Raw genomic sequence first — 22,492 nt, 5'->3', positions numbered from 1 at the left:
TCAGGACCTGGCATTGCCGTGAGCTGCCCCATAGGTTGCAAATGCAGCTCAGATGTGGCATTGTTGTGGCTGTGGCATAGGCTGGCAGCTGCAGCCCCACTGCAACCCCTAGCCTGGGAACTTCTATATTCACAGGTGAGGCCCTAAAAAAAAAAAAAAAATTGGTGAGAAGTTCCACAGAAAGAATGTGAATATTCTGTATTTTAGAGGGCGTGGAGTGGGATTTCATGACAATGGAGGGGGCTAACTTCCAGTGGTTGGCGCGACCTTAACTGCTAATGTTAAGATAAAACCACACCAAATATCTCTGCAGCATTTTCTGTTGTAACTTATTTATTGTAGCCACAGGTCTACTTGCAGGGTTCTCGTAAGTCATGCAGCAAGTGGTTTATAAATAAAACCAGCCCATGATAACATCATCCCATTAAGAGACAGAATTGCTGGATTTTTTTCATTTCGTGAAAGCTCACATCTTGCGAATCTAGGCTTGGTATTATTATGGTATACCGGAGATGTATCTTGCTCCAATTAACAGTATCATGCTGCTAACTATAAAAAAACCCAAGGGCAGACTAGAGAACAGGGTAGGTTCACTACTTTCAGGAGGCTGAGTTGTAACCCAACCCATTGACTTCATCACAGCTTTCTTCCATGTAGAGTAACGAATTTCACTTTCTGTGGCCTTGATCTGTGGTTCAAACCGTTCCATCATGACAGTTGACAGATCCTCAGGTTTAAGACTCCAGACGTCCACCCCATGTGCGGCTCCTGCTGCCATGGCAGCTCCCAGTGCAGTCGTTTCGGGCATAGAGGCTCTTATTACTGGAATATGCAGAATGTCTGCTTGCAGTTGCATAAGGACTTTGTTGGTGGTCATTCCTCCATCTACTTGCAGATGATTAAGTGGAATTCCACAGTCACGGTTCATGGCATCCAAAATCTCTCGGGTTTGGAAACAAATAGCTTCTAATGCAGCGAAAGCAATATGACTTTTATTGGTGAACTGAGTGAGACCACAGATTATCCCTCTTGCCGTGGGCTCCCAATAAGGTGCGTATAATCCTGAAAAGGCTGGGATGAAGTAGCAGCCGTAAGAAGTACCTACTTCTTTAGCAAGTTTTTCACTTTCTTCGGAGGTCTTTATAATTCCAAGGTTGTCTCGTAGCCAGCGAATAACAGCACCAGCTATAGCGACAGAACCTTCTAGCGCATAACATACTGGCTGGTCTTTGCCTAGTTTGTAAGCCACCGTGGTCAGCAGGCCATGCTCCGAAAATACACACTTGTGGCCTGTATTACATAGTAAGAAACAGCCTGTTCCATATGTGTTTTTGGCTTGTCCTTCCTGGAAGCACATTTGTCCTACTAATGCAGCAGACTGGTCCCCCAAGCACCCTGATATGGGCACGCCTTCCAAGGCCCCGGTTTTCATTAGGCCATAGATCTCCGAAGAGCTCCAGACGTCTGGAAGAATGCCCATTGGAATTTCAAAGAAATCGCACAGCTCTTTGTCCCATTGCAGAGAGTGGATGTTGAAGAGCATCGTCCTGCTTGCATTTGTTACATCTGTGCAGTGGATGCCTCCGTGAGCCCCTCCAGTCATGCTCCAGATAAGCCAGGAATCGATGGTACCAAAAAGAGCTCTGCCTTCTCGAACCGCCTTCTGAACTTGACTCACGTTGTCAAGAAGCCAGCGAAGCTTCACCGCACTGAAGTAAGTGCTGAGGGGCAGGCCTGTCTTGGACTTGACGAAGTTATTATTCCCTGGAATTTTTTTGCTGAGGAGCTCCACGGTGGACTGGGTTCTCAGGTCGAGCCACACCACGGCGTTGTAGAGCGGCTCCCCCGTGAGCCTGTCCCAGACGACCGTGGTTTCCCTCTGATTGCTGACGCCCACGGCTTTTATGTTGGAGAGGTCAACGTGCAGTTCTTCAAGTTTCTCGCATGTTCTCTCTATACATTCATACACAGACTGAAGAATGAGCTTGGGGTCTTGTTCCACCCATCCTTCTTTTGGGAACACTTGTGTTAATTCCACCTGATGGTGACTAAGGAGTTCTGCTGTTTTTGAATTGAAAACCATAAAATGAGTGGAGTTAGTACCCTGGACCACTGCTCCCACCAACGGCCCCACACCTGTGGTCTTCGGAGCTGCCATGAAACCAGTCAGTTGGCTCAGCCGCTCTGGCGCGGGTTCCGGGGGATGGAGGCGTTGGTGGGGGCGGGGCGCGCGGGGCGGGATCTTCAGGGGGGCGGGACCTTCAGGAGGGGCGGGATCAGGAGGGGCGGGATCAAGGTGCCGGCGCAGTGACTGCTCGGCTGAACCCAGCGCCGCCCGCCCGCTCGAGGGGACCTTTGTCCGTTAACTGTCGCTGCATCCTTGCGCCCCAGGCCTCTGGCCCAGGGTCCACCCCCGACAGCTCAGTTATCCTTTAAGAAGGTTTAAGCTTTAAGCTGAAAATAACTTACCCGCATCATTATTATAACCTGTGCTCTTCATTCTCCAGTGTGGATGGATCCGTGTTTCTGGTACTTTCTTTCCGCCTGTGAGACCGCCCTCAGTGTTTCTTGTAACGGGGGTCTGTTGGAAATGAATTTTTTTACAACTTTTGAACATTTGAAAAATGTTTCATCTACTATTTAAAGATACTTTCTCTGGATATAGAATTCTTAACTATTTCCCCCTTAAACTTCAGTGCCTTGAAATGCTCGCTCTGACCGCATTTGTGTTGTTTTAAGGTGTGAACTTGACTGTCAAACTTACTTGTAAAATGTCTGTTATTCTCTGTCTTTAAGCTTTTTTCTTTTTATCTCTGATTTTGGTCAGTTTATGATGGTATTAATTGCTGTGGGTTTTTTATGTTCAGTACTTGGGGACCATTGAGCTATTGGATCTCTGGGTTTACGGATGTCGTCGATTTTTGAAACCTTTGGGCTATGTTTTCTGTAAATCTGTGTTATTTTCCCTCACTTCTCTGCTTTAGGGACCTCAAGTACATGCATTGGAGTTATCCCGCAGTTCAGTGTTGCTCTACTCATAATTGTCTCATATTTTAGTTTCCACTGCTCTGTCTTTAGGTTTGCTAATCTTTTCTTCTCCGTTGTCTAATCTCTAATTCATCTGGTGCATTTTTCACCTCACACATGTTAGTTTTCATCTCTAAAATTCAGTTGGATTTTTAAAAATAATTTACTAGCTTTGAACACACAGAATTCAGTTGGAATAACTTAATTTCCTTTCCTGCTAATTCCACCATCTCTGTCAGTTCTGGTTAAGTTTTGGCTAATTTTTCTCCTCTTTATGGCTTATATGTCTCTGCTTCTTTGCATGCCTGAAAATTTCTGATCAGGTCCTAAGCATTGTGAGTTTTACCTGGTTGGATTGCTGCTTATTTTTGTGTTCCTGTAAACCCTGACTTTGTTTTTGGATGAAGTTAAATTAAATTACATGGAAACAACTTTTGATTCTTTTGGGTCTGGCTTTTAAGATGAAACAGGACAGTGTTTCATCTGGGGCTAATTATTCTCCTTTCCTGTGTATTTACCCAAGTTCCATGAAAAATGAAGTTTTTGTGACTGGTGGAGATAATCTGTGTTCCCTATCATGGGTAAATACTGGATACCCTTATCTTCAGTGTTTTCATGTGCGTCTTTCCCCAGCCTTGTGTAGTTTACACACACACACACACACACACACACACACACACACACACACACACATCAGTGCTCAACTGAAAACTCAAAGGGGATACTCCGAAGAGCTCCAGAATTCTCTTCTTGTGTGACTCTTTGGTTTCCAGCACCATGTCCCACACAGTCTAACTGCTTTGTCTCTCTGGAGGTTCAGCTGCATCTCCTCATCACAGAGCTTCCACTGGGCTCCACCTCACAGGGCTGTGTCCTCAAAACCCTCAAGGCTGTGGGCTGGGGAAGCCATAATAGTCACACTATTTGTTTCTTGCTTGTTGGATATCACTGCCCTTCATTGCCTGATATCCAGCATCTTGTGAACTGTTGTTATGTATTTTTTGACTTATGTGAATGGTTTCATATATTTTGTCCGCTTTTGAGTTGTTTGAAGTGATAAATTAGGATAAATCTAAGCTCTTTTACCCCATTGTTACAAGAGTGAAAGCTACCGAACAGAAGCTTAAGTTTTCAGACTGAGTGTAAAGTTGGTGAATAAATATTTATTTACTCACAGACTTGAATTTCTGAAATGTCCGATTGGTGAATGGTAATTTTCTGCATTAGGCTGTAAGGTATACTTTTAAATTAGCTCAAAGGCGCAGCTCATTTATTCTTAGTGAAACCAACAAAACAAGATAGAAAATACCGTAAGAATCAACAGTAGTACTTTAGCCAGATCACATTTTCCTTTTGAGTAAAGTCTTTTAAGGAATTCTATGATGTCAGAAAAGCGAAACTCGCCACCAGACTGAAGTTGGGTATTAGGGGGTTGAATCTTCAGACGATGGTGCAGATTCTCCTGATCATCTTGATTAAGTTTTAGGGCTTCAGCTAGGGACTTTTTAAGCAAAAATTTAGAGGCAGCACTTACCAGTGTGCCTGTTTACTATGTTTTAATTTGCATGAAACAGATTTTTAAATTAAAAAAAAAATTGTTTTCTTCCCAGGTATTTGGCAGTAGTAAACATTTTATAGGTAGATTAATCTATTCAATAAAATTTTACCCAAAGCTTCTTTTCTACTTTCCCTCTGCCCTACCATCCAGGTGTAAGCACACAAATATTCCCAATCAGATTAGTTTTTGAACCTAGGGATACTTTAAGCATTTTGTTTTTAATACAAGTAACACATATAAAGTCATCAGTTCTGTTTATGACGAGCTCATTTACATATTAATTTTGCTGTTAATAAATGGTAGCCACCAAATAATCAGATAAGTGTCTCAATTTAGTTTAGAAAGTTGACCAGATCTAACTTTCTTAAGAATAATTACAAACTATTCAGATTTAACCAAAGTTGACTAATGATGCTTTTTTTAAACTAAGAATCTTTAACTCTATTTTTTTATTAAAAAAACACAATAGCTTTTGATTGTTAGTCTGTAATAACCTTCCTATATTTTGAGCACCTACTTTATTTTTGAAAACATTATCATATTCCACACAAATGCAAATGTTTTAATGGTGGGCATACTATTCAAAATAGTCCCCTGAAATCAGGTATGTCTTCAAAAACTGTTTTACTGAAAGATTGTTAAAATTAGAGTTGTTAAACGAATTGATTTTCTGTTACTCATTTAAGGCGACTCTTCTATAGTGCAATTACTCTCTTAATATAAAACCTTTTAAATGATTCCACACTGTGAAGTTTAAAATTTATTTGCTTATTCACTAATTTGACAAATGTGTTTTGAGAGGTTGCTGTATATGGGCTGTATTTAGGACAATAATATTGTGAAGCATGAAACATTCTCCCTACCCTTACTGCCACATCCAAGTGGAGAACAGTCTTGGCTGAGTGTACCTGTTTGTTGACCTGTCTTCCTTTGTACATCTTGTTTTAGAGAGCAAGCGTTTCATTATTATTTTTACCTGGTCAAGCCCACTAAATTATAAGTTCAACAAGGGAAGGTATTTTGGATGTTTTATTCTATCTTGTATCTGTCTTCAGCATTTAGAACAGTTCCTGTCTCTAAGCAGAACCCGAAGAAGTATTTTTTGAATGAGTCAATGAGTACCACGATTTGTGGTTCTCACTTTACCTGGTTATCATGAAGTCAAGTTCATTTTAACTTTGATTGCTAGATGGGCTATTGGGTATTCATTTTACAATCTAATCTAATAGTGTAGATCGATGAATAGATAAAAGGCTGGATAAAGGAAAAGATATCTGATAAAATTAGTATAGTAAAATATCAATTGTAGGATCTGCGTGGTGGGTAGAATGGTGTTGGTTATAACAAAATACTGGGAAAATGTAATGCAAATAAAAAGCTGCGCAAGAGTTAGCAGAGGTCTGTTTCATAGAGGTTCTTTTGTTTGTATGGAGGAATAGTTAGAAAGAATAGAGAATCAATGCCAAGTTTGTGTTAATTTAAGAGATTCCGTGGTGGCATAATCTACTTAAAGGGTCCATCTCAAGAAAGCCATTAATTGTGAATCATTTTTGTTAAGATATTTGTACTTTTCTTGTAGGAACTTTCTTTGGCTTCTTATAGACCTTATAAATCTTAGGAAACCAGTTACAGGTTTAACTCCTTGGCTTTTAACGAGAAATACCAGGCATGCAGGGATGCTGCTACTCTTTCATTCTCTAATGAGTGGGACTCGGTTTTGAAAGGTTTGATTTCACCAAATGTGCGCATATCTTGTCTTGTATTTGCACATGTGCCCCCCGATGGTGAGGGCATTGACTTCTGTAGTTTGTGGCTAGGAAATTTAACTTTTTTAGATGGTGTCACAGCCGATGCATCATCACAGTTGGTAATCTTCAGAACACTGACGCATTTTTCTACATGCTGTTCCCAAATGTGCTGGACCAGCTGTTGAGAGCCATGCCATCCAATCGCCTGGAAGACCTCTTCTCGGACCACAAGTCACTTAACGTATGATCCTCTCTTTGTTCTAATAAAGAATGGAACAATTAAAGCCAGCTACCGAGGTTTATCACTCCTGTTTTCCCTGTTAAGCATGGGCTGTGGGAGTCACTGCTTCCACTTGAGGAGGCCTTGGCATTCTAGGTAAGCGCTCATAACAGACAGGCCAATGAGTTTAATATTCACAGCTATGAAAGTGATTGTATCAGTCCTTGAATCTTGAAATGTTTGATTGTGTGTGTGTGTGTGCGTGTGTTCTTTGTCGTTTTCCCAGTGAAAATTGCCCTGACACTGATCTCAATGTTAATGCATTCCTGCTTACATTTGACTTTGGAATATGTTCTGGCTAATTATCATTACACAGGATGAAAGATCAGAGCCCTGAGTGAGGTGCTTGGGTTGAGGAACAAAGAGAGGCCAATGCAGCGTCCTGGCTCTAGGCCCAACCATTGTAATCAAACGTCTGAAGCTGGTGGGGTCTTCGCGTCTATTTTTTTTCATTTTCTCCCTCACTTTCTGAAAGGGGGTCGGGAAAGGGGGTTAAGGGTTTGAAGGGGCTGAAGCTTCCCCTTGAACATGATGTCAATATGTTGGCATGTCTCCTTTTATTAAGATGCCATCCAACTGATAACAAGTCCTGCTGTGTTTTACCAACATAAAAAATTAGACTGGAGACCGAGGAGCGGCAGGTGGCTTTTGGCACCAAGAAATAATCACACTTGATGTGGAAAGTAAAGTAAAAGGAGCCATCTGTTCACTGCAGGAGGACGTGAAAAATCACATTAACATATTGTCACTAACATCATGAAATACACAGTTAATAATAAATTTAGTTATCATGGCAAGTCGTGTTGGATACTTACTCTGAAAATGCAGAATGCAAAAGATGCTCTGTCTTGCCCAACGCTATTTTTTTTTTTTTTAAAAGAATGTTAAATCTTTCCTTGGAGTGTGTGTGTGTGAGAGAGAGAGAGAGAGGAAGAGAGGGAGAGATGGAGATGGGGGCGGGGGAGGAAAGTGTTTCATTTTAAAGCCTGGCCGTCATTCATTGCTGCTGACTAAGTGGGCAAAAGAGCCCCTCATGCAGATGGAATGACTGACCTGCTTCTGCGCACTTCTCACCCACTGTGCTCCTCCTTTGCTTGTTACCCGGATGGAGAAAAAGTGTTGAGTGAAAGAAATAGTTTGTCTTGACTGATGTCCCCTGCACAAGACCCAGAGCTTGCAAAGCCTTCTTTGAAAGGCACGGGGGTGGCAGATCCCTCCCCAAAAGGAGAATCAGAGGTGTGGCCTTTCCTTGAATGTCTGCCTTTAGTTAGTAAAGGGGTCTGCTGTGTTTTGTCCTGGTGGATTTTGTGTGAGATGCCTACACATACTTTACAAGAGAACAAACATTCAAATAACATGATGGGAAGGCTTTCTTGCACTTTTTTACGTGTGTGTGTGTTGTTTACATATGTCAGCAAAACAAAGAAGCTACAAGGGCTGGAGGTCAAACTAAGCTTGGAAATATTGGGGTCATTATTATTGTTGCTGAGTCCTTATTAGAGCCAGGTTTTACGCCTTTTGCTGTAACAGTGTTCTCTCTAGTTTCTTACAGTCATTGTTCACTATCACTGCAAATTTGTAACTCATATTCAGATTTTTACTAGTATTATTAATATCAAAATCTCAGACTCACTATTTACAAAATTATAATTATCATATAACCAAAAGCCAATAAATAACTTTGCCAGTTGTTATTTTTCCTTATGGTTGTTGGTCTAGATCCAGTCATTATCAAGCTTGCTAGAGAGCAGCAATTTATAGGTAACTTTGAGTGTCCATATGCAATCATGTCAAGAACATTAGAATAAAAATCAGAATTTTCATTCCAGCTCTGAATCTAACTAGCTTTATGATCTTTTGTAAGTAAAATCACCTCCCATGCCCTTTTTTCTCAGGGGTAAAATTTAGGTAGTCTCTAAAGAAACTTGCCCCTTCTAAAAGGTAAAGATTTTTTAAAATGTTGTCCAGTGAAGCTTGAATTTTTTTTTTTTTTAATAAAGCAAATCTTGTTAGAAACTAATTAAGAAAACTTGGTAGAATTCAAATTAGAAACAGTTTGAATTGACAATTCTGAGTGAATAGTAGTAAGAAACTATCATACAGTAATTAAAGAACATTTTAAATCTTACCCTTCAGCTGTATCTTCATAGCTCTTTTATAATTGTAGGTAAGTAGCTAGTTAACTAATTGCAAAGCAAATATATTCATCACTGTCTACAATTTTCTTTTCTTGTTCAATAATGCCTAGTGATTGGTTTGCATGGTTTAGGAAGAATGCCTGTTCTTTAAATTTTTTTTTTTTTTTTTTTTTTTTTTACAAAATAAAATACATATATTTAAACACAGTTACATTCACACAGATTCTTAAGAAACAGATTAAGTGACTCCCTCCGGAGAAGTGGAATGGAAAATATCCTGAGACAAATAGGAAATTTATTCTATACTTTATCCCATTTTGTATGGCATTCATCCTTACTATTTAGTATTATCTATTACATTTCAATTTTTATTTAAAAATTAGCATTATATTAAAATTGTGTATATAATACAACTAAAATTTATAAAGAAGAAAGCCTTATATACCATTAAATATTTTATATAGCATAATGAAAAGAATAACTTAACTGGTAAGAATAGCAAAAATAATACACCCCCTGAAAATAAGTAAAATGTAAAATGCATAAGTTCGTTAAAAAACAGTGTAACTATATAAATATGTCCTCACAATTTGTTACATCTTATTGATTCTTCAATAAAGGCATTACACCATTCTAGGTGATGTGATAAACAAGACATTATAGACCTTACATTGTACCATGGAGAGAAATTGTTATTAATAATACAATTGTAGAACCATATTATTTAATTGTACAGTTTCATTATTTAATTATAATTATCATAAATTCTTTGATGGAGAGGAAATCAGAATCAGATATAAGAAGAGTTCAGCATTCCAAGAATGATGTCAAATGACCCTCTTCATGGTGGATTATGCACTTATTTACTATGAGATATATTTCTTCTCCAGAGATTCCTTGTTTGTGTATCAATTGTAGATTTCTGGTTTGCAGTCATTCTGAAGTTTTGATATAAGAATCTATATGTATACGAGACTGTTTTAAGTTGTTGTTCTCTTAATTACAAGTGCATCTCCAGTGTCCTGCATTTGTACCCACCTCTTCTCATGATTTTTTGGTGGTATAATCATGCATGGATGATTTCGTATCTTTACTGTATATATATGTACCTTTACTGGTGAGCCTTGTCATTTGTGGCATTTTTGTTTCCTGTTGCTGTCTTGTCTTTTCTGCCTAGAGAAGTTCCTTTAGTATTTGTTGTAAGGCTGGTTTAGTGTTGCTGAATTTTCTCAACTTTTGCTTATCTGTGAAGGTTTTGATTTCTCCTTCAAATCTGAATGAGAGCCTTGCTGGGTAGAGTAATCTTGGTTGGAGGCTTTTTCCTCTCATCACGTGAAGTATGTCCTGCCACTCCCTTCTGGCCTGCAAAGTTTCTGCTGAAAAATCTGCTGATAACCTTATTGGGATTCCCTTGTATGTTATTTGTTTCTTTTCCCTAGCTGCTTTCAAGATTTTCTCTTTGTCTTTAGTTTTGGTTAGTTTGATTAATAGGTGTCTTGGTATATTCCTCCTTGGGTTTATTTTATATGGTACTCGTGCTTCCTGGATTGGGTGGTTCCTTTCCCATGTTAGGGAAGTTTTTGGCTATTATCTCTTGGAATATTTTTTCTGTCCCCTTCTCTCTCTCTTCTCCTTCTGGCACTCCTATAATATGGATGTTGTTGCGTTTCATGTTGTCCCAGAGTTCTCTCATTTGTTTTCAATCTTTTTTCTCTTTTCTGTTCTGCATCCGTAATTTCCACTAATCTGTCCTCCACCTCGCTTATTTGTTCTTCTGCCTCCTGTATTCTGCTATTGGCTGCCTCTAGTGAATTTTTTATTTTAGCTATTGCATTTTGCAGCTCTTCTTTTTTAAGTTTTATATCTTGTATCTCTTTGGTCAGTGTTTCCTGAAAGTTATCCGTCTTTGCCTCCAGTTTATTTCCAATGTCTTGCATCATCTTCAGCATCAACAGTCTAAAGTCTTTTTCCTGGAGACTGAGAATCTCCTCGTTGCTTAGCTGTTTTTCTGGGGTTTTTCCTTTCTCCCTCATCTGGGTTAGAGTTCTCTGTCTTTTCATTTGTATAGGTTTTTGGTATGGTGACCTTTTTACAGATAATAGAGTTGTAGCCTGTCTTACTTCTGGTGTCTGCCCCCCTTGTGGCTGAAGTTGGTATGGGGGCTTGGTGTAGGCTTCCTGATGGGAGGGACTGATGCCCGCCCACTGGTAGGTGGAGCTGATTCTAATCCCTCTGGTGGGTGAGGCTTAGTCTCTGGATGGGATTAGAGGCAGCTATGTGCCTGAGGCTCTTTAGGCAGCCTGTTTACTGAGGGGTGGGGCTGTGATCCCACCTGGATTGTTGTTTGCCCTGGGGCTTCTCAGCTGCTGACTGACAGGTGGGGCCAAATTTTCCCAAAATGGCCACCTCCAGAGAAAGGCAGTGCTGGATATTCCCAAGAATTTTGCCTTCAATGTCCTTGCCTCACAACAAGCCACATTCACTCCTGTTTTCCCAGGATGTCCTCCAAGAACTGCAGTCAGGTTTGACCCAGATTCCTATGGAGACCTCGCTCTGCCCTGGAACCCAGTGCACGTGAAAGTCTGTGTGCGCCTTTTAAGAATGGGTCTCCGTTTCCCCCAGTCCTGTGGAGCTCCTGCACACAAGCCCCACTGGCCTTCAATGCCAGATGCTCTGGGGCTCTTTCTCTCAGTGCCAGATCCCCGCACATGAGGGTTTGATATGGGGCTCAGAACTCTCACTCCGGTAGGTGAGTCTCTGTGAGCCAGTTAGTTTCCAGTCTGTGGAGCTTCCCACCCAGGAGGTGTGGGGTTGTTTATATCACGAAATCACCCCTCCTACCTCTTGATGTGGCCTCCTCTTTTTCTTCTGGAGTAGGGGATCTTTTTTAAGGTTTCTGGTCCATTCGGGTGGAGAGTGCTCAGTTTTTAGTTGTGAATTTTGTTGTTTTTAGGAGAGAAGTTGAGCTCCAGTCCTTCTATTCCGCCATCTTAATCCTCTCTCAGAAGCTTGATTTTTATTTTCAGTTAATGGAAGGAGAACAGTGTGCAAAGAGCTGTCCTTTTGGTTGGACCTATCTACTCACAAAACATGAGTGGCCCTGGAAGGCAGTACCTCAGGGTTGCCAACCTATTCATTATTCAGTTGTGATGGCGTTTGGGGCGAGAGCTCTTTTGTTGGGAGCAAGGTGGTGGTGGTGGACTTTTCTGCTGTTACATATGTGACATTCTATCACTTGGGATAAATGTTACCATCTATTCTCGACTTAGGTATAGACTCTGCTGCCTTACTCCAGTCATCACTATGTCTCGTCAACAGAGACTTACATTTTTTATTCTTTAGAAGTATTTCTTAAAACTGATGCCATTTCTGTTCTTTCCATTGGATGATCTAGACCTAGCATCCTCTTCATTTCTTCCAGTGGTCTTGGATCTTATGCTGGTTCACTTTCCTAGACAACCTTTCTTCTCTCCTATATGATCACTTTTCCAAGGTGATGTCAGCTCATTTTCCCTCTTCAAGAAAATGTTTCCTGACCCTTTCATCTTAGTTTAATCCCATTGTATCTTGTACTTCCCTTTTTCTAACAGTCATTGCATTTGAAATAACATTTGTTGTGTGCCGTCTCTACTGGACTATAAGTTTCAGGAAGGCAGCCCCCTGCCTCTCTGTCATGGTCAACAGAGAGACAGGGTAGATAATGCATTTAATAAATACAATTTTATTGATTGATAATTGGCTACCTGAACCAACTGTCTGGTTTTACCAGGTTTCAGGGACATTAGAATTGGTCTTTGTCATTGGCATTATCCTACATTTATCCTGAAAGTCTTAGATGAACTTTAGGGGACTGTTCCAGAGATTTTCATTCCTATTAGTGGCACAGATAGAAGTAGACACTATTTTAGGATTCTTCTGGCGCAATTAGATTGTCTAAGGTACATCTTAGCATGGACATCAAAACAGTTCATGGGTTTCCTAAGGCTCTTGGATTCATTTTTATAATAGTGTGAAAATACCTTATTGAGTAGTTGAACAGTGAACTTAATAAATTCTCAACTAGTCCTGGGGCTGATCTAATAGTCTGAATCTACTAAAGCATTAAAATCTTACCTGGATGGACTATTCTTCAGTAGACTGGAATCCATCATTTTACTCAATTTTATTCAGCTTGGGGAAAACATGGAAGTTTAAATCCCAGATGAAAACTGGCACAGGAATGTGTTCTATAACATCAAGTAGCAACTATGTATCTCTTCATGTGTAACCTTGCTATAATGTTTAGAATGAAATGAATTTGCCAAGTGATTAAGTAAGACTTGAAATGATAAAATGAGTTACTGATGCTCTCCCCAAAATTATCAGAACTGTTATATAGAGTCACATATATTACATGAAAATACATGCTTAACTCGTATATTTAGCATGTTAATACACATTTACTGAAACATATTTATTAGTAATAAATAATCCCTATAGTAAGAGATGTACTTATTGCTCTGTTGTTTTATTAACTGAAAATATAGTAAAAAAAAAAAAAAAAAAAGCCAATGGGAATGAACCTGTCTGTGATAATCATCTAAAAAGTAGATAAAACTAGGAAATCATCGTAGGGAATGAGACTTAGTTATACAGTATAGGAAGTTGCCAAATGTTTGGACTTATGTTGCTAATATTTTGCCACAATGCATAAAAATTACCCCAGACCCTTAGAGACAGTCGTACAACCTGACAAGCATTTTCAGAATTGACAGTCCCCCTTACCCAGTAGATATTTCATTCTCTGCATGCTGGGCTTCTTTGCAGTTGTTGAAAACCAAGGCAGATGGGCACTCCAGACAGCCTGAGGGGACAGGAATAACACACTTCAGAGCACCAGGTGCCATGAGATTCCTTCTTTTCATCAGTTGGGCTAATAGACCCGTGGAGGCCAGGAACTCAGGCATATCCTAGAGGGTCTTGCAGGTGGCCATCATTGAAGTGCCTGGTAGACTTCCTGCCGACCCCTGGTTTCACAGAGAGTCGAGAGCATAGCTCTTCCGCTGTGACAGCCTGGCTTTGACATGAAATAGCATATTAGAGAAACTCTGAGGGTTTTGCAGTATGGAAAACATTCCGAGGTTGATGCTGATGAACAATCTGAGCGTTTTTCTTTTTTCTCTCTCTAGTGTGTTAAGAACAGTTAACATGAGATCTGTGTTCTTAACAGATTTTACGTGTATTATACAGTATTATTATCTTTAGGCGCAATGTTGCCTGAGATCTCTAGAACTTACTAATCTTGCATAGCTGAGATTTTATGCATGCTGATGAGCAGGTCTCCAGTTCCCTCTCGGCTCAGTCCCTAGCAGCCACCATTCTATTCTTTGCTTCTATGGGTTTCACTGTATTTGATAACTCGTATTGCTGGAATCATGCAGTATTAGTCCTGTGATTGGCTTCTTTTCTCTTTTTGTTGGCTGTTTCCACATATCCTCAGCAATTCCATTAGTAAGTACCCTTTGCTCTTCTTCCCCTGAGCTTCTGAAACATGCAGAGGCTCTCGATTCAGCACCATCCATTCCTTTTTAATATCTAGTAACCTTTTTTTTTTTTTTCTCTGATTAGAGTGTAAACTGCCAAAGTGGGCAAGAGTGCTTCAGGCCTTCTGTAATCTGCATTGTGCCTTGCACATTAGAGTAAGAGTCTGTTCTTTGCTTTTCTCCTTTTCCCTGCCTTCATTCAAGAACTATTTACTAAATATCAACTATTTAATAGTTTCTGGGATGGCCTTTGGGATACAGCTGTGAACTAGATGGATACAGTCCTTAGCCTTGTGTGGATACAGCAGTGAACTAGGCAGATACAGTCCTTAGCCTTGTGAGGTGAACCAGACAAAAACTGAATAAATGTAAATAAACTGCAAATTGCAGTTTGTTAAAAGGGAATACATGGCTAAGACTGAGTATAACTTGGGGTAGGAGAGGTGACTGGATTTTCTGTTTTTCTTGTATTTTTTTTCTCCCATTTTTATCTTGGCTGTCTTCTCTCCCAAGTGAAATATTCCAGATCTGTTCTTTCAGTTGGATGTATGTCTACAGAATACGAGCTATGAAAAGCTAACTGCTGTTATTATTTTCTCTTTCCACTACACCTCTCCCCAGTGTGTGTAAGCAGATTGCCTGCAAATAAGGAGAGGACATGGCTTTTCAGTGGCCAGATGCAGTGTGCCTTATTGAGTAGCATACATGCATCAGAGACTATGTATAGAATAATTACGATTAAATTAGCATGCAGAAGAAATGCTTCGATAACATTGGCATACAGTTTTTACAAACCAAGAGCCATGCTTATAAAGCCCATTGAAGGTTTTTGGTGAGTATATCCAGAAGGGGAGAATGATGGGGTCTGGGTGAAAATTATTATTATTACTTGGTGAATTATCCTAGTTCAGGACTGGTTATATATATATATCATTAGGCACTCACTCACATACCTTCATATGTAGTTTTGCAGTGAAGATAAACAGATACACAGGCTTACTATATGAATTAAGCTGAAAGCAATACATATGTTACAGTTGATAAGAAATCAAATATGGCATATGGGTTTATGACTAAATGAGGGAACTTGGTTTTTGAATGCAGGTAACTACCAGTAGACTCATCAAGTGATCTGCCTTTACATTCTGCAAAACGTAGACCCTCAGGGGAGCTATGTTTACAAACTGAACTTCAGAAACGGAGAGAGTTGAAGAACTCAGAAAGAGGTACTGTGTTAGTTCACTAGGGCTGCCCTAACAAAGTCCCACAGACCAGGTGACTTAGAGAATAAAAAGTTATTTTCCCACAATTACAGGTCTGAAATAAAGATGTTGGCAGCATCGTTTCCTCTGAGGCGCCTCTTGTTGGCCTCTAGATGTGTGTGTTCTCCTCTTTGTCTTCACATGGATTTACCTCTGTGTTTCTGTCTGTGCCCTCCTCTGAGGACAACAGTCAGACTGGACTAAGCCCCATTCACATGGTTTAATTTACCTTAGTTACATCTTTAAAGTCCTGTCTCCAAATACCTTCACATTTTGATGTACTGCAGGTTAGGACTTCAACATGTGAATTGGGGTAGAGGGGGACACAAATCCATAACAGATACTAAAATAACAGTTACTGAGTAAGTCTGGGTCAGGGTCTAACAAGGAAAATGCAAACCACTTCAATTGTTTGCAGCAGAGGGAATTTAAAACAAGAAATTGATTTCTGAAGTTCTTGTCATGGCTCAGTGGTAACAAATTCAACTAGTATCTATGAGGACACAGGTTTGATCTCTGGCCTTGCTCAGGGGGTTAAGGATCTGGCATTGCCATGAGCTGTGGTGTAGGTCACAGACGTGACTCAGATCCCGCATTGCTATGGTTGTGCCATAGGCCAGCAGCTATAACTCTGATTTGACCCCTAGTCTGAGAACTTCCATATGCCATGGGTGTGGCCCTTAAAAGCAAAAAAAAAAAAAAAAAAAGATTTCGTAGGTGGCAGAAGGGTTGCAAATACAAATGAGATAGTGAAGCAAATCAAGGATTAAAAAGTAGGAAATTCTTTTGTATATTCTTGACTCCTTTGTCATAGATTAATTGACTACGGTTGGCTGACTTTATTTTGGGGCTCCCTTTTATGTTTCATTGATCTATGTGTTTATTTTTAGCCAGTACCCTACTGTTTTGTTTTGATGACTGTAGCTTTGTAGTATAGTCTAAACTCAGGGAGTGTGATTCTTCCAGCTCTGTTCTTTTTTCTCAAGATTGTTTGGCTATTTGGTTTTTTTTTGTGTGTGTTTCCATATGAATTTTAAAATTATTTTTTTCTAATCTGATTTTAGAGGTTGCATTAAATCTGTAGATTGTCTTGGGTAGTGTGGTCATTTTAACAATATTATTTATTCCAGTCCACATACACAGTATATCTTTCCATTTGTTTGTATTGTCTTCAGTTTCATTCATCAGCTTCTTATAGTTTTCTGAGTACAGGTTTTTACCTCCTTAGGATTATTCCTAGGTATTTTATTCTTTTCAATGTGATGGTAAATGGGGTTGTTTCCTTAATCTCTCTTTCTGATAGTTCATTGTTAATGTGTAGAAATGCAACAGATTTCTGGATATTCATTTTATATCCTGTAACTTTTCCAAATTCATTGATGAGCTCTAGTAGTTTTTGGTGGCATCTTTTATGTGTAGTATCAGTTATCTGCAAACAATGACAGTTTTATTCTTACTTGTTGATTTGGATTTAAATTTTTTTTCTTTGATTGCTATGGCTAGGACTTCCAAAGCTATGTTGAATAAAAGTGGCAAGATTATTTCTCATTTAGAAGGAATTCTTTCAGCTTGTCACCATTGAGTATGATGTTAGCTGTGGGTTTGTCATATGTGGCCCTTATTATGTTGCAGCAGGCTCCCTCTATGCCCACTTTCTAGAGAGTTTTTATCATAAATGTGGTGTTGAATTTTGTCAGAAGCTTTTTCTGTAAATATTAAGATGATTGTATGGTTTTTTTTATTCTTCAGTTTTTTTAATGGGATAACAAATTGATTTGTGAATATTGAAAAATCCTTGCATCGTTGGGATAAATCTCACTTGGTCATGGTGTATGGTCCTTTTAACATATTGTTGGATTTTGTTTGCTAATATTTTGTTGAAGATTTTTGCATCCATGTTCATCAGTGTTATTGGCCTGTAATTTTCTTTGCTTGTGGTGTCTTTGTCTGGTTTTGGTATCCATATGGTGCTGGCATCATAGAATAAGTTCAGAAGTGTTTCTTCCTCTATAATTTTTTGGAATAATTTGAGAAGATAGGTGTTAACTACTTTCTAAAACAATGAAGTTAGATAATTCTCTAATACCATATATAAAAATAAACTCAAAATAGATTAAAGACCTAAATATAAGACCAGGTACTATAAAATTCCTGAAGGAAAACATGGGCAAGACACTCTGACACAAATTGTAGCATTTTTTTTTTATCCATCTCCTAAAACAAAAAAAATGATAGCAAAAATAAGCAAATGGGACCTAGTTAAAAGTTTGCACAGCAAAGGGAAACCATCCACCAAACAAAAAGACAACCTGCAGAATGGGAGAAAATATTTGCAAATGGTATGACTGATAAATGGTTAATATCTAACATATATGAACAGCTCATACAATTCAACATTAAAAAAACAACCTGATTAAAAAATGGGCAAAAAGACTGAATAGATTATTTTCCAAAGAGAAAATGCAGATGGCCAACAGACACATGAAAAGATGCTCAACATTGCTAATCATCAGAGAAATGCAAATCAAAACTACAACAAGATATCACTTCATACCTGTCAGAATCACTATCATCAAAAAAGATAAATAACAAGAGTTCCTGTCGTGGCTCAGTGGTTAACGAATCCGACTAGGAACCATGAGGTTGCAGGTTTGATCTCTGGCCTTGCTCGGTGCGTTAAGGATCCAGCATTGCTCTGAGCTGTGGTGTAGGTTGCAGACACGGCTCATATCTCACGTTGCTGTGGCTGTGGTGTAGGCAGCAGCTATAGCTCTGATTAGACCCCTGGCCTGGGAACCTCCATATGCCAAGGGGAGCGGCCCAAGAAATGGCAGAAAGACAAAAAACAAAACAAAAAACCAAACAACAAAAAAGACAAATAGCAAATGTTGGTGAGGATGTGGAAAGAAGGGGACCTGTGTACACTGTTGGTGGGAATGTAAATTGGTACAGCCGCTGTGGAAAACAGTATGGGGGTTTCCTCAAAAATTAAAATTAGAACTATATGACCCAGCAATTCTACTTCTGGATATATATATACACATATACTTCTTTATAAAGATACATGCACCCTAATGTTCAAAGCAGCATTATTTACAATAGCCAAGATATGGAAACAATCTTAGTGCCCACCAGCACATGAATACGCATGTGCATGTGCACACGTGCACACACATACACATGATGAAATACTACTCCGCCATAAAAAAGAGTGAAATTTTGTCATTTGCAACAATATGGATGGACTTGGAGGCATGATGCTAAGTGAAATAAGTCAGACAAAGAAAAATACGGTATGATATCACTTATATGTGTAATCTAAAAAATATAACTAGTGAGTAAAACAAAAAAGAAGCAGATTCTCAGGTACAGAAAACAAACTAGCGGGGAGAGGGAAGGGAAGAGAGGCAATATAGTGGTAGGGGATTGATAGATAAAAACTATTAGGTGTAAAATGAGCTCCTGGGATGTATTATACAACATGGGGTATATAGCCAACATTTTATGATAACTGTAAATGGATTGTAACCTTTAAAGGTTATGAATGACTATATTGTGCACCTTGTAACTTATATGATACTGAACATCAACTATACTTTAATAAAAACAATTTAAATAAATAAATGGTTTTTTAAATGGAAAAAAAATGTGGAGAACTCCTTATAAGCCTAGAAAAGAAGAACAAAGGGAAGAAGTAGTCCTGGCGGAGATAGGAGTGGGATAAACAGGTGGAAGCTGGAGCCATATAGGGCCTGGAAACACTGAAACCCCAAAAGAAACAGGTGCTGCCAGAGATAATGCCCAAGGCAGAGAGAGAGGGGGGAACATGTTGGTTTTCCCCTTCTTACTTTCTGTTTTTCCTGCCAGGGCCCCTTAATGGCCAACCCTGGACAAAAGCCTGGCAGTTACACCCTGCTGGGGTCTGTCCTCCTGTATTACAAACAGCACAGGAGGAAGGCAAAGAGTGAATTTGAGGGCAAACAAGCCCAAGACTGGTTCAAGTACTAAAAAATAGAACATTATAAAGTGATTCAAAATGGTCCTTCTAATTAATGAAGGCAGATTTACATATTTATATTTATGGTAAGTGATTGTTATATAAATCTACCCACAACTGTCCAAACAAGCCTTACTTTATTTTATTCTTGTAGTTTCTTCAAAAATATTTCTCCCCTTCTTTCCTGGGAGATCCATTCCCCCTCCTACCCTACAATCTGTGCATTTCTAAATTCTAAACATTGTGTAAAGCCTTGCTTAAATTCTCCCTGAAGTTTCCCAAATTCTCCTTTTCTCCTCTTCCTTCTTAATCTGATTCACTCTGTCTGTACTGGTCTCAAGGAGCTGAGAACTGTCCTATCTATATGAGCAACTGTTTGTATACTTAATATGAACTTTTCAAGATAGGGGCCTGGGGTCTTTGTATTTCACATAATTTTTACTACTTCAGCTTGCACAATATTAAAGACCAATACCTGGTGAGTAATTATACTTAAACCTCTTAAAATATCGGCACTATTCCCACTTGATATTTTTAATCCTCTCTTCCTACAATTTCCCATCGTCTTTACCATTCTGGGTAACAAAGCTAATAGAATACAAGCATTTTTAAGATTTTTATTCCTTTTTGAGAGAAGATGTGTTTCGCTTATGGATGTGCAGATAAGAATTCTTAGCCTGGGATTCAAAGAAATTACCCACTTTCCTATCTACATACCAAAGGACGTGAAATTTTGAATGCATATTCTAAATTAGTGGATTGTTTCTCTTGCCCCCCTCCACCACCGCCATCTTTTGCAAGACCAATTTTGTAGATCTTGAAATAAATCTCTTCCTTCCACTGTTTATTGGGTCATTTATTGAGTACTGACTATAAGCCAGACATGCTCGAGGCATTTGAAATATGTCAGGAAACAAAACAGCATTCTTTCCTTGTATTCTAGCAAGAGTAAGAGTCAACATACAGAGTGAATCGTAGTTCACTTGAAGTGAAGAATATAAAATGTGGAAAGGGTAGAGTGGGGCTGGTAAGTTTAGAAATGCCAGGAGGGAGGCGGGGGGCTCTTGCCGTTTGAATAGGATGGTCAGAGTCAGTAAAGGTGGCATGTGAACAGGGACTGAAATGAGGCGATCGAGTTGGCGATACAGGTGTCTGGAAGAGGGCTTTCCGGGCAGAGAGATGAGGATGTAAAAGCCCCAAGGTGATAGAATTAGTTTCGTGGAGATCACACATTGTCTAATTTTTTCCTGCACAGTGTCTCTAGACCAAAAGAAATACCTTAACGTTCTAGTCATTAAGTGGCTTGTCACAAACAACCTAAATGGTTTTGTCCAAATTTAGTCATCCTTTGAAAAACTCTTATACATATATTATAGGTAACTAATGTTTTTTTCATTCTTAAATAGCCATAGTTACTTATGCATGGACTGGATGTTCCTACTGGGGACTCTCCTTGGTTGAGGGGGTAGGATGTGGTCGATCTCTGGATATATTTTGAAGGTAGAGCTAGCAGGATATATTGATGGATTAGGTGTGAAATGTGAGGAAAAGAGGCGAGTCAGGGATTACTCGGAGTCGGGGGGAACTGGAAAGAAGGAGATGTCACCCAGAGAGGGAGCGTAGACTGTAGGTAAGCAGTCGTGGATGCTTCCTTCTAGACATGTTCGATTTCAGATATTAGTTAGACACCAAAGTAGTCAGCTGGGCATACGAGTGTGGTACTCAGAAGGAAGGCGTGGGAGGAAGGTGTGCTTTGGGCTGGTGAGGTACAGAGATGGTCGTAAAGCCTCAGAGCTAAATGAGGTCCTCTGGAGAACGAATGTTGGTGGGGGAGAGGAAGGATCCAGATGGTTCCTTGGGACGCTTTAATATGAATAGGTCTGGGAAAGGAGAAGGAACTAGAAAGTGGATTTTAAAAGTTAGGGGATAAACGAGGAGGGCCTGCTATTCTGGAAATGTAGTGAAAAGCAAGTCACCTACTTTGTCTAATACTTGGAGAGGCCAAAAAAGGCAGTAGATAAAATGAAGTTTGTCAAACACTTCAGCAAACTCAGAAATGGAATTCTTTCTTTTAACAAAATAACTAGTGTTACTTTGTGACCTGTCAATCAAAGCAACATTGCTATTCGACTTTTCTTTAAAGAATGAGAAAATCAGGAGATTTGCCATTCCGATCTTATAGCTTACTAGCAGTATCTAGTGATACTCTATAATGAATTTTAAAACAAAATGGAAAATTGTTAAACTTTAAGAAAGTTAATTAAAATAATCATAGTGATCTTGGTAGACAAAATTTGTTTTCAGTTTAAAAAATTGGCAAGAGAAATATGCTTGAGATCCAGTGCTGTTTTTGCATAGTGACTTAATACATATCAAGTGATGCTGAATATTTGCAGAACATCTGGTAAGAGCAGGTAGCAGCTTCCTTTTCAGTATGGTTTAAATGGAAATAAAGCTGGAAAATAACAATGTTCATTTAAAATGGACTTTGCAAAGAAGCAATTTTATTTCTATTTGTTCTAACTGCTTGTGTTGTTTTCCTCACTTCAAACTAAAATTTCCTTAAATAAGTTTGATAGAAGGTATGCTAAATTACACTTATCCTTATAAAGCAAGACCTCAGCTGTTTCACTTTCTTACTGAACTCTTCCATTGTCAACATCTTACTTATTCTTTATTCTAAGGCCCCATTATTTGGCCCCATGTAATTATTGTGATTTCTGTAGGTTCTCAGACAGACTCCTCCTTATCTGTCTCTTTGCTATCCAGCCTGAATCTCATGATTGAGCCTCTGAACTATACTTTCACTAGTTCTGTTAGTCTGGGTTCAGTTCAGAAAACAGAGCCACAGTAGATGTTTAAAACATGCGGAATGTAATATAAAGAATTAATGACACATGATGGATGAGCTGAAAACCTAACAGGGTTTTAGGCTGAGAAAATAGAAAGGTTAGCACAGA

The 22,492-nt window shown here is 39.1% G+C and overlaps 1 protein-coding gene and 1 long non-coding RNA gene across 3 annotated transcripts in view; one reads left to right on the top strand and one right to left on the bottom strand.

The window, feature by feature from the left end:
* LOC102167132 overlaps nucleotides 1–22,492 on the top strand; it is a 690,997-nt gene that overhangs the window by 379,332 nt on the left and 289,173 nt on the right. The window lies entirely within an intron of this gene.
* On the bottom strand, nucleotides 316–2,272 carry GK2 (glycerol kinase 2). The gene has a single exon (XM_003129373.4). It carries the CDS (start codon nucleotides 2,156–2,158, stop codon nucleotides 497–499), a length of 1,662 nt encoding a protein of 553 aa, XP_003129421.2. The 5' UTR covers nucleotides 2,159–2,272; the 3' UTR covers nucleotides 316–496.

Source organism: Sus scrofa, chromosome 8 (genome assembly GCF_000003025.6).
Source record: "Sus scrofa isolate TJ Tabasco breed Duroc chromosome 8, Sscrofa11.1, whole genome shotgun sequence".
In the NCBI taxonomy this organism is placed as follows: Eukaryota; Metazoa; Chordata; class Mammalia; order Artiodactyla; family Suidae; genus Sus; species Sus scrofa.
Note: the sequence above shows the minus strand (reverse complement) of the source record. Positions and strands in the feature narration are given on the sequence as shown.

Bases quoted from the DNA above. Each gene is read 5' to 3' on its own strand.
- GK2 (XM_003129373.4), bottom strand. From the start codon at position 2,158: ATGGCAGCTCCGAAGACCACAGGTGTGGGGCCGTTGGTGGGAGCAGTG.